The sequence below is a fragment of the Caretta caretta genome, chromosome 1 (assembly GCF_965140235.1).
Source record: "Caretta caretta isolate rCarCar2 chromosome 1, rCarCar1.hap1, whole genome shotgun sequence".
Lineage (NCBI taxonomy): Eukaryota > Metazoa > Chordata > Testudines > Cheloniidae > Caretta > Caretta caretta.
In genome coordinates, this window is record NC_134206.1 from 76,692,487 (window position 1) to 76,705,701 (window position 13,215).

General features: G+C 40.4%; 1 protein-coding gene across 1 annotated transcript in view; it reads right to left on the reverse strand.

Moving 5' to 3' along the window:
* Positions 1 to 13,215, reverse strand: part of KLHL1 (kelch like family member 1) — a 452,588-nt gene that overhangs the window by 319,005 nt on the left and 120,368 nt on the right. Inside the window, exon 2 of the mRNA XM_048851948.2 lies at positions 12,028 to 12,210. Coding sequence (XP_048707905.2) covers positions 12,028 to 12,210 — 183 coding nt within the window. The remainder of the gene's footprint in view (positions 1 to 12,027; positions 12,211 to 13,215) is intronic.

Genomic DNA, 13,215 nt, shown 5'->3' on the forward strand with positions numbered 1-13,215 from the left:
GATGGTGCTCAGATCCCCTTGGTTTCACTGTGTCAATAGATCTTGGTTTGAGATTGTTCTGGGCCAAAAGATACAGAGGATTTTTCTGAGGTAGGTTGTATGGAATGAAGACAGGTTGGACATGTCGTACTTTCTCATTCCCCAGCATTCTGCATTATAAAGTAGTGTTGAAAGTACGCAGCTCTGATAAATCTTGAGTTTGGTTTTGGTTTTGTATTTTGGTGATTTCCAGACTGTATTTAAGCTCGTGAAGGGGTTCCTGGCTTTACTGATTTTATTCTGGATGTCCTGGCTTGTTCCACTGTCCTGGCTGATGTTGCTGCCTAAGTATGTGAATGTTTCTACATTGCTGAGAACATAATCGTCTATCCATACTGGTGATGGTGAGGAAATATTACAGGTTATGATATCAGTCTTATTGTGGTTGATTTTCAGCCCAATTTGCTGGCTGAATGCGTTGAGTCGAGTGGATAAGTGAGACAAAATAGCGTTTGTCAAGGCCACAAAAGAAAAGGTTGCCATTGTCAACAGATGAGGTGATGAAGGCCCAGAGAAGAATTCTTATTGTATGGATAAAGAGGAAAGGCTAGGACTCAGAGATGTTGTGCATGAAGTAAAGGCAAGATCTAAGCATGCGGTAGATGTGAGGACCCAATAAGAGCACTTGGTAGAAAATGATGCCCTGGTAATGGGCCTGAGCAATGAGGATACTGATTGTTGTTCATGGTGACTCAGAAAGGAAGGAGGGATGAGGGCTTGGGGGAACATAAAGAACTCTGCTCTGACCATACTGAGAAGAAATCAGAAACACAGCAGAGATTTCAATTTGGACAGAAGGAGATGTATCTGGAAGTGGAGAGGTAGATATTTCAGCCATCAGCATAAATTATAGTTGAGGTTGTTGGCTTTTTTAAAAGATGGTATTAAATACTACAGTTATAGTCCCACTTAGTAACTACACTCCGCCTAGAGAGATTTCTCCTGTAGTTTCAAAGGAATAAAGTGTTGTTCTGTACTTTGTGTGTCCTAAAACATTGTGTAGTGTTGCTGTGTTCTTGCTACCAGCTGATGTGTTCCTCCCACATGAGGCTGAATTTTAGTGGTATTTGAGGATATAACTATACAGCCTAATGCAACTGTAACTCACAGGAAAATTGTGACTCTTAGCTAATGTATGTAGAATGCTTTAAATGGATACAAGTATAATATATATTTAAAGTTATCTTGTTTTATTTCATCACATGCAATATTATCAAGTGAAAGAAGGCTTGACATGAGTTGCAGTGGACAGCATGTTGGATAAAGGGTCCAGATTGGAAGAGGAGACTGTGAAATGGAAAGGTAGCATCAGACAACTGGAAAAAAATCTTGCTGAGATAGATAGAAGAAAGGAGGAAGAAGGGTGTGGTGTGGACTAGAAAAAGAAAGAAGGAGAAAGAAGGGATGTGGAAAAAAAACCTCCAAATGTTCAGAAAAAAATTATAAGCATCCACGCTTGCTGAGGTTCACACATAATTAATCTTATAACAACCTCAGTTCCCTCAGGGTTTATGTTATTGCTATTGACCTCATAACAAATCACTATTTAGTGAAAAGCTTGTACATAACTTATTTTCAAGAAAACATTACTCCAAAAAAGGCTGCCACCTTTATCCTGCCAAAAGCTTGTGTGTGTTTTCCTATTTCCTATTCTGTGCTCTGTGGCAGGGTCCACTCGCTCCTGCCTCTGCTCCAGTCCACAAACGGCCCAGAGACCTTTATGTTAGTAAAACACCTGGTGCAGTTCATTTACAGCATGGGTCACCATCCTTGTACACTATAAAGTCTTACTCCTACGGTTTTGGGGAGCCTTCTCCTCCTGAGGCAAGCAGGGAAAAACAATCCCTCTCTCCTCCATCCACCCGCCCCCCAGCCCCGGCCTTTTTTAATCTTCTGCCTAATGGCTTAATTAGCCTTCCAGCTCTCCTCCACCCACTAATTAGGCAAAGCTCTTCTTAACAAGGTCTGTTCTGCAGTGTTTAATTGGAGCTGCAGTGACTAAGAATGCTGGCTCAGCCGCTGTTGCCCAGCACTCTTGTCACAGGGTCCAAATGCAGACAATAAACCAGCAGAATATATCAGTTTTCTATGCTAGTTGATAAAGTTCTGCTTTTTGCAGTGCTGCTTACACAGCTATGAAAGACTGATTACTTTTGAAAATGTGGATCATCTTTCTTAATTCAAATGACAGAAGACAATTGAGTTTAAAAGTTTAGAATAATAAATTAATGTTCCTACTTGACTACGTTGAGCTCTTTTGGTTTCTACCAATGACAGTAACTAGACTAACTAATTGAAGCTCCTCTCTCTTTCACATGAATAAGTGTGTCTACCCGCATATTCTAAGACTATTATTCCACACACCTTATCTTAAATATGGAAAAGAATCCCAGAAATCCCATACTTGGTGGCCAAAGAAAGTAATATTTACTACCTACACTTTCTATTAATACAGATTCCATGGCTACATTCATCATAATTAAGAAGTGATCTGAAGTTAGTTTAGACCAGAGACATACAAAGCATATTGAGAGACTCTGGCCACCTGTTAAGACAATTTCTGAATATCAATTTTCCTGAGAAAAGTTGTACGATAAATATTCTAGCTGAAATTTTCAAAAATGGGTAGCTAGAGTTAGGCTTCTAAGTTCCCATTTAGGCATCTAGGTAACTGATGTGATTTTCAAAAGTGTTGAGCATTAAGCAGCATCCACTGAAATCCTTTGGATTCTAAATCAAAGTACAGTTTTTGAACCAACTTTTTCAGAACAGGTCTTAAAATGTAGGACGTATTTTTTTGCATGTGTAATCATGCAGTAATAAATTAGATAGGCAGTCATTGGTATGTCTACCCAATTTTAACATAGAAGTGCCATTTGTATACAGAGATGCAAGATTTTTCATGCACTAAGAGGCACAAACGCAAAATGGAAAGTTCGTATTTGGAGGTTGGAGATGAGTGCCCTTTGAAAATATGGAAATTAATGCTATCAGGAAAGATTATTCATATATTTGTGCCCTTCTACAGAAGGCATGACAAGTCCAAATCAAAGATCAGAGATTGTGATTATTTAAACTCGTTGGTCAGATACGCTTCCTAGATAGTCTCCCCTGAATCAATGACTGGCTGGTTGGTTTCTCCTTGCTGGCAAAGCTTTCTTATTTGTTCTGCCCCTCCTGTGCTCTCTGTCCCCTTTCTGCCCCTGTCTATACTCTCTTGAAATGTTTCCTTTCCCTCCTTATACTTCAACCCTCCTTCCTCTCTTTACTGCTTAGTTTCTTGTACTAACAACTTATTTGGGATTCCTCTCTCTCTCTCTCTCATGAACACTCACCATGCTAGATCCTTTTCTTCTCTTCTTTACAATCTTTTTCTCTTGAAGCTCCCTGTCTTGTTCATTATTATTTACAGTAGCACCCACAATGTGCTGGGCACTGTACAGATACAAAGAAAAAGGCAGAGTCTGCCCTAAAGAGCTTTAAATAAAGTGATCAGAAAGATAATAAGCATGTGGTTTTATTAAATGACTAGGCATGTCAGAATGGTGTGTCTGTGTGTGTGTGAGAGAGAGAGAGAGAGAAATTTCAACTTGTCATAGCAAACCCCAAACTTTTGGTCTGGAAATTAAAAAATATATCAGTTTTCAGATTTTTTTTAGTCAAATTTTTCTGTGGAAAGCAGATATTTTCCATGAAAAACATTTATTTAATTGAAAACCCAATTTTCCACTAAAAAACAATTGATTAAAAATTTCTGACCAGCCCTACTATAAAGTTTTCTTTTTTTGACAAGCCCTACTAGAAAGATTCCCATTTTAAGCTCAACTCAGCAAGTTCTTCCTTCTATCCTTTCTCCACCACTCAATCACCACAACTTCCCCCACTGCAAGAGTTACATAAGTCTTTAATATATGAAAGATCACAAGTATATTGTTCTGTAGATATACTATAGAAAGTAAATAGAAGTTTAGATTAAAGAAAAATAATTTCAGATAGACTTGAAGATTAAAGGCTATGTAAATAGGAAGCTTTATTCAGTATGAGACATAAGACTAACCACCCCCTTTCTTAAAAAAAGTTCTTGACTTTCCCTCAATTTAATTAATTTCCATTAATCAAGAAGATTATATTTACCACAAATACTATGAAAGTCAAAGTTACTCTTGAGGGTCTGATCCTCTTCCCTGAGCATTACAGGAGTTTGTTTCTTTTACTGTAATCCCTCCTTTTTTGGTTTCAAGGACCTTCCTATTTTAATTTAAATGTGGATTAGTGAATCCTATCTTCATTGTAAATTCTTCTCATCCAATATCCTTAATTGTGTATGTTTTTGTATAGTTTGAGTGCATTGTTCTTAGTCCAATTCGGTAATTTCTTCACAACCATGACTAGCCTTACCCTTTTCAATCTGCATTTAGAGCTGGCCACTGCATCGAAGCAGTTATGATTAAAGCTTTTAATGACCTTTCCATTGCAAATTCAAAAGGTTTATCACTAGTATTGATTTTGCTTAAACTTATTTGCAGCTTTTAAACAGAATTGATTATAGGAGACTTATTTACTGGCTGTCTTCCACATTTGGTATTCAGAAACATGCACTAAAGTGCTTGGAGTTTTATCAATCATTCTCGATTATTTAAGGGGAAAATTATTTTTTATTTTATTTTATTCTTGATCCATCAGACCATTGCAGGATTTGGTTCAGGATTTTTTCATTATCCTTGGAGCTAACTAGTGCTTTGCTTAAGTTGCAATGGGTTTGAATAATATTGTGATGAACCTGTTAAGCAGGAAACTATGATTATCTTCCCTTCCCTTTCTCCTGACCAAGCAGAAGGACGCTGACCCAGGAAATGACCAGACACTTCTGGGGAACCAGTGGATATTTGGAAGCGAAGAGCGACAGAGAAGCTGGATGCAGAGAGAAACACCCAGGAACTGGGTACACAGCAGGTAGTTCAGAAGCTGCAGAACTGTAATCTGGAGCTGCGTATGACTGCCAGACATTACAGCTGGATGCAAGTCTGTTTGGGGCATGAAGACTGGGCAGAGAGCCAGTGCAGATGGGTCCCAGTGAGATATACCATTAACTGAGCCTGGCCTGGAAAACTTCAAGCTCCTATTTGCTTTAAATAGAAATTTGGACTAGGGAGAGCAGCACAGAGTCTAGGACTGACGAGCCCTAACCCTTGACTGGACTGTCCCTGACCACCACCAGGGGGCCCAAATAAGAACTACTATTGTCTCACTCAGTTATAACTGCTTAAGCCACTGTACCTAGGGTACCTGAAACCTTTCCCTTTCTTACTAGCACTAGTAAGACATCACTTAAGCCACAAGCCTTAGTGGTTACTCAGACCAACCAAAGCTAGCACTTACAAGGTCTAGGGGCTGAAGCGCGTTCAGCGCTTGCCTCTTAGTCGTGGTACACCTGACACACTACCAGTATCTTAGGGCATGTCTACATGCCCAGGCTCAAGGCAAAACCCCTTGCATCTACATTACAACTGCGTTAACCCAGGGCTTGGACCAAGAGTTCCAGAATCCTGCAGGGCTGGAGAGTCCCGAGCTTGAGTGAAACTGGGGCCCAGGGTCCAAGCCTTATTGCTTTGCAGTGTAGACACAGCTCTGCTTGACTTGGGTCCCATGAGTCATTCAGAAGTAACCCACAATTCCTTGGGGCAAATTCTTTAGCCCTCAAAGCCAACAATCTGCATTGCACTCTACTGAAAATGGAACCCACCCCTGTGATGCTATGTACCTCGGGGGAACACCCAGTACCCCCATGTTCATCCGTTTAAAATGATTGTGTGGTATCCAATGCAAAGTTTGTGATGTTGGGTGTCTTTGGAAGGCTCATGATGCACTGAGCATTGTTGTTATCGTGATGTTATAGGTTAAAATTGTATATAGTTTTTTTTATATAGACTTTTATATAGTTATGAAAATGTGTCTTCATGGCTTAAAATAAGCCCGGGCAAAAACTCCTAGAGCAGAGAGGCAGTTCACAACTCATCAGGGCATGTATGGGACAAACCCATCCCAACCTCACAGGAACAAAGGACGCTGGCCTAGGTAGCAACAAAAGGATCTGTTAAACTCTCGAGTGAGTCACCCTCCTTCCTTTGATCAGTTTGGGACTGCGATGAGGTAATGCTCACCTGACTCTGAAGGGGGGGGAGGCAAAGCCAAGAGGGAAGAAGAAACATGATAAAAGGGAGAGACGTTTGCCATGCTCTTCCTCCTCCATCTACAGACACCACCACCCAGCAACTGAATCACTGACCAAAGGGGAGAGGCTCACAGAAGGCACACTATCAGAGATTCTCCTGGCTTGCAATGTGCTTATGGCCCTGCACCAGAAGTGGTGGTCTACGTAGGGAGCATCAATGACTATGCCAATTATATTGAGCAGCATCTGCCAGGGAGAGTCTGTAGTGCCAGGGTACTCCTCTTCCTCTGCCTCATCCTCCTCCTGCAGATCCATCAGGAAATCCATCAGGTACTTTTGGTGGGATAGAAAACACTGCCAAAATGTTCACCATTTAGTTGAGGTGTAGATAAAATATTCAGGCCCAGATCCAGCAAAGCATTTGTGCATGTTAGAAATTTAAAGCTGCCTGAGAAACCAGAGCAGTGAAAAGCAGCTATAACAAGAATGAGATCTGGCAACTATGTCTCCAAGCAGAGAACATTTTGTATTTTGACTCCATATTTTTCCTCTTTGGAGAGTCAGTATTCAAAGAATAGCCCTTGAGAGAACATTTTGTATTTTGACTCCATATTTTTCCTCTTTGGAGAGTGAGTATTCAAAGAATAGCCCTTGAAGCCGCGCTCAGTCTACGGCAGACTTACATGACAGCCACTTACAGCATGAGGGCCTATTATTGGAGAATCTTGACAGTAGGAACAGCTTTCCCTCCAAAGGAATAGTTATGTCCAAAAAGAGTCTATAGTATATAATCAAGATGGAAAAATATGTTACCAGGAATAAAACACAAAACCATTCAGAGAGTTTCCTCTTGAGTGGCCACTGGTTGGATTCAGAAAAATCAAGAACAAATCAATGCTAGGATAATTACTTTACATCTACTTCACTTCATTTGTAGTAATGCATTCCTATGAGAACCTATTTTCATCTGAATTCAGTTAGTGACGCTGATGCTTTACCTAATATTTATTAGAGAATAATTCTGAATATGTCTTTAACTTGTTGCAAAGTATATTTGCAACTTAGCATATCCAGCATGTGGCGCCACTTGTAACCTGTTATAAAATTATCCAAAATAATTAAAACACAATTTCAGACTGACTTTTTAGGGAGGAGTGTGTTTGTCATTTTATTTGGTATAGGGAAGTATACACCACAATTTAGGAATTTATAAACTCTACAGGCTTGGAGACTTTATAAGCTCTGCAGTTACTGAGCACATAACATGATCTGCAAGCCTGTTTCTTAGAGGCATATATACACAAATGAGCCTGCTAACCTTACATATGGACCTGTATTAAAAGAATTTTAACATACAAATCACTAGTGGTTTGGCTGGTTTTAGTTTGTATGCTAAGGTAATGTGTGTGCCTGAGTGTGTGTGCATGCACAACTATGTTGACTGTATTGTCAGGCAATGTGTATAGTGAACCTACAAGAAAGTGAGGTTTGCAATTGTCTGAATCTGTAAAACACTGAACTGTTATCCTATACAACAAAACAAGGGGTTTCAAATATTTCTGAAGGCCTGAACCTGTTCCCATTTAATTTAACAGTGGTTTTTGCCATTCATTTCAGGAGGAACAGATTTAGTCCTTTGACTGCAGACAACTGAGAAGCCAGAAATGATACACAAGGTTGTCTGAAGCTTCCCTGGTAAATCTAAACAAGCTTTGGTTTTTATTTCATGGTCAATCTTATATTTATTAGAGTACTTTCCCAGTTCCAAAGGGATTTAGATATGCTGTAGAATTGGGATGACACATGTGAAATCAAATTTACCACTGGCAAGTATGAATACAAATATGCACATCTGTCTTCAAAATAAAAACAAGTAGAAAGATGGCACTGAACTAACTAAAGACCTTCTAGTGACAAGACTCCTCTGTCAAGCCTTCTTTGTCATCTACTGAGGCATTTAAAATTGGCAAGAAAATGCACTGGATGTTGTAACATTTGGGGTTCACCCAGGCCAGTAAGGGGTTCAGTCAACACCTGCATTGTAACCCTAGGTGTTTTGTGACTGTGCAGTTGGTTCAGAGCTCCAAATCCAACAGCCTTACTGCAGCCCTCAAGCCTCACACTGGTTTTGCCCAACTTGGATACTCCTTGAAGGCAGATGTTAATACCCATCCAGCCCTGAATGTGCCCTCCCTGCAGGGTCCAGTCACTCTCACAGGACCCTAACAGAAATGTATTAGGTTTCCTGCCTCTACAGAGACAGTACAATAATATTCCAATATTCCAATACTAGAAGCACACACTTTACTGAACTTATCCAGCACAGATGATATATAATGAAAGCAAAACAAGTTTATTAACAAAAAAAAATATGGATTAAGTGATACCAAGTAAAATAAAATAAAGGCAGACATGGTTATCAGCAAGTGAAAGTGAAAACACTCATCTAAAAGTCTAAAACTTAATTTAGCAAGACAGTCTTTGTGTTGCTAAATTATGTTTAATTTATGTTTAATTTAAAAGATGTTTTTTTTCTCTCACCCACAGTCTCCTTTGCAGCCTTTTACTGGCTGGCCTTGCTAGGACCCATCGCTAAAATCAAACTGCTTCCTTTGTCTCCTTAAAATGAAGGATAATTTAGGGGTTTGCTCCCCTTCTCTTTATAGTTCTGTAAACTTTTGAAATGTATTCTTCTGAAGGGTACCCCAAATATAGTTCATTAGTTCATGATGAGTTAAGGACCCAGGAGGTCTGAAAGATAAGGCTCCATGCTGGATTCTCCCCTCCGCTGGTAGTTACTACTATGCAAATGATCTCTTCCTGATGCAACCTCCGATACAAAGGAATACTCTCTTGAAGTAGTTCTCAAACTTTAGCAACCTGAGGGCCCCTGTTTTGATTTAAATTTTTGGGGATGCCCAAACACCCCCCGCTCAGCCATTTCCCCTTCCCCTATGGACAGCTCTTATGTCAGGTGGCTCCCGAAAACGATTGGCAACATACCTCTGGCAGTGGTTCCTAGGCAGGGGGCCAGGGGATCTCTGAACGCTGGCACTGCCTGTAGGCACTGCCCCTGCAGCTCCCATTGCCCATAATTCCCGGCCCATGGCAGCTGCGGAGTCGACGTTCAGGCCAGGGGCAGCGCATGGAGACCCCCAGGCCACAGGGACGGGCTGGCTGCTTCCAGGAATGGTGTGGTCCCAGGTTCCCCACTCCTCCCCCTCCCTCCCAGGGCCTCCTTCAGGCCAGGGAACAGCTAAGGGAGTCCCTGGGAGGGAGGGGGACGAGAGAAGGATGGGGGAGGAGTTGATCAGCAGGGGCTGCAGGCCCCCAGTTTCAGAAATGCTGGTATATTGAAAAGGGACCACACCTGGTCTGAGGTATCCGCCTCCTTCCTTTGTCTAGAGAAAACCTGTTTATCAACTCCTTCTGACATGTCTGATTTAAAGACCTTTTAGGACACAGACTTTAAAACACAGTACTAGTGAGCAGCCATACTTTTTCATGCAGCATTGCTACATATATTTTACAATGATATTATTGACCAGGGTGTTATCAGTTTTCAAATGATACCTCACAAGGCATATTCTGTACAAAATTATTGCAGTAGTGTGTGGGATGTGAATACAGGGTGACTTGGATCACAGATATACCTTAAACTATTCAACTTATATCATGGCAAAAAAATGAGAAAATACGGTAATGTACCTAATATACTTTTTTGTTGTTTAATCCAATTGAATAATGTGGGTTAAGTCCTAGAAGAGATTGTTTCCCACCCATTTTATCCATGTGTGAAAGGTGGACAGTTAGGCAGAAACTACCTAATTTTTAGAAAAGTAATAGCCATAAAGGATTAAGGGCCTAATTCTCATTTGCTCTAAAACCCTTTTACACTGATGATAGTGAAAAGGGGTCTTAAGGTGGGTGTAAATTAGTGGGGCCTTAGTGTAAATGATAACCAGTCCTTAAGTATTCTTCTGTGTCAGGATCTATGTATGAGCCCATCCCAAAGGACTGAATCCAGTACACAGAGGAGATGTGAAGATTCATCTATGATCCTCCTCTCCCCATGTGGAACTCGCACCTACATGTGAAAGGAGTCTGGACAACCCAGCTATGTCTAAACACTACCATACCCACATCCGCTCAGGATGTCTGGTGGGCGTATAAAGTGGTGGCGGGAATGCTGGAGTTGAGCCAGTTGACAGGAAGGATAATGAGAGACAGTGGGATTGTCAGTTCACTAGATAAAATTTTTGAGGAGTTTGCTTGCAACTGGCAAATGGGCTTGTGCAGATATTGAAGGTTAGAAGAACAGGAACCAGATTTTAAGAGGAGACTGAAGCAGGGGCATAGAAAGGTGAAAGAGCACTGAGCAGGGGATGGAGAGTTCTGGGCCACTTCCACAATTCCTGATGGGGACCTAAATGGAGAGTATATTTCTGTATCATCATAGATAGGTACCTTGCATCTTAGTCCCTTGCATTTGTTCAGCATCTCATTTACTTAGATAATATGGTTACGGTGGTAAAATAAAAACCTAAACGGAAAGAATATTTTCTCCTTAATACATTGACAATCATTGCGCTGACTTTCCCAGTCTTGCATATCCCTTGCATGGCTCTTGCATTTTTCTCAGTATGAGTAGTATAATTCACAGCTTTTTTACACTGCAAAGGAGACAATGACACCAGTGCATGGCCACTCCGCACAACCTGGACCTCTAGGCACTGCCTATGTCAGTTTAAAGTGATGAGGCATTCCTTGCAATGGCCCACAAATACCACAGGTTGATTACAGTCTGAATAAATGGCTGAATACAGAAATACACTAGGGCAGTGGCTCTCAAACTGTGGGTCGAGATCCCAAAGTGGGTCATGACCCCATTTTAATGGGATCACCAGGGCTGGCATCAGACTTGCGGGGGCCAATGGCCAAAGCAAAAGATTGAGCCCCACCACCTAGGGCTGAAGTTGAAGCCCTTGGGCTTCAGTCCTAGGCAGCGGGGCTCAGGCTTCAGCTTTGGCACCCTACCCAAGGCGGGGAGGCTTGGATGGGCTCAGGCTTTGGTTCCCCCTCCTGGGGTTGTATAGTATTTTTTTGTTGTCAGAAGGGGGTTGCAGTGCAATGAAGTTTGAGAACCCCTGCACTAGGGTCTGCTTTTCAGAGGGGTCTCATGCCCAGTATTCCCCCCACACACACTTTGAGAGCCATTTTACTGTCACAAAATCAGAGGTCATTTCTGAAATCAGGCCCTCAATGAAGAGGGAGTAGTTTCAGGTGTAAATGAAAGCCATAACCTAAGAAAAGCATCATGTAGGTCTGCTGCCTCATACCACGATGACCCTTTGCAATGCATTTAGCTTGGTATTTTTTTACAAGTTGTAATGGCAATATACATTTGCATGCATAATTATGATTAAAATGAGTTAGTAACATTTTTAGTTTTAATGCATATTTTCTGCCTATGCAAGTTAACAGTTTAGGGGAAGGGCAGTAATGAGAAATATTCGTTTACGTGCATATTTTGGTTTAACTAATTGTTTTTAAATTTATAAATCTGTCATAACTAATCATAAGCATAAATTTTACATACTGGGGGAAAGACACCCGTAGGACTGATCTGCAGGTATTGACTTCTGTGAACGTCCTCACTTGAGCAAACTTGGTTTTATGTGGATGTAAAACACTCAGATCAGAATGGTAGTTTTGCATCCACTTTTCACATGCATAAGTGACTTTTCAAGGTGCAGGTTGATAGATAATCCAGATGTTTATTTTAATTGTTTCAACACCACGTTTTTATGCCCTACCTATGTGCAGGTATCCTACGGTTCCCAGCAATCAGGATAACATCACAGAGTTGCTGTTGCTTCAAGTAGCTTTCCATCTTTCTGAAGGTTTGTTCAGCATGGTGTACTGCCTGATAGAACTCCTCAGAGCTACTGGAGTCCATATCACATTGAGGTGTCAGGGGATGGCCGACTGCTGACAACCTGTGAAACACAAAAGAAAGGCAGTGTTGAAATGCCACCAATTCTCTAGTCTTAATCAAAGACTTTTAGAGGGTGATAGGGAGAAATCAATACATCTTTTCCTATAATCACTGGAAACACAAGACAGCAAAATATTTTTTTCAGTTTAAAGAACCAACTCATTATGTAACAATGGTTTAGCAAAACCACTGTTGTTTCTGGGACACTGAAAACGTATATACAGTAATTTCTTTCAGCTAAAATAAAATATTATTAAATCTGTAAAAGTCAAAGAATAAAAAGAGTTTAACGTACTTAGGCTAATGTTCATTGTAGAATACGGTCCCTAGGTTATTGAAAAATCAACTTTCATTATTTTGTTACTATTTTTGCATTCTGGATTCTTATTATTTACAAAACTTTATAAGTTGCTATTTATACAGAATTTTTTGCAACAGAATACATGGAAAAGTGAGCTTTCACAGGAGAAATTAAGGAATAGAACATCTCTATACTTGTTATAAGTATGCCTAGTCTAGTTCAGATCTTTAAATCTTAAAATTGTTATGATCCACTTCAGAAGACAAAACTGACTTCACTGGAAATAGGATTGGGCCCTTAGTGTGGTAATAAATATCCAACACTGAGCCAGAACTTTAACAAATAGTTAATGATGCTAATCTTAATTTAGCCCATTGTGGTAAGCTATTTGTGATACCAAAATTCAGAAAGCGGGTCTTAGAGATTAGGGTTAGATGTAAAATGCCTGTGAAGATGCAAAACCTTGGATTCCAAAGCTTGAAGAGTTTCAGATCTGAGTACAAACCCTTTGCTAAAAGTAAAAATATCTGCCATCAGAATTCTTGATCTTTCGCGTGAGTATGTGCTCCCAGTCATTCCTTGAGCAAAACAGAAGTATTGGTACAAAAACAATCCTCTCCTTTTACAAACATTTTGTGCGACTACTTCAAATTAAAACTGTGGGTTTTTTTCATATCTAGTGGTGTTAAAAATGATGTGTTTCAC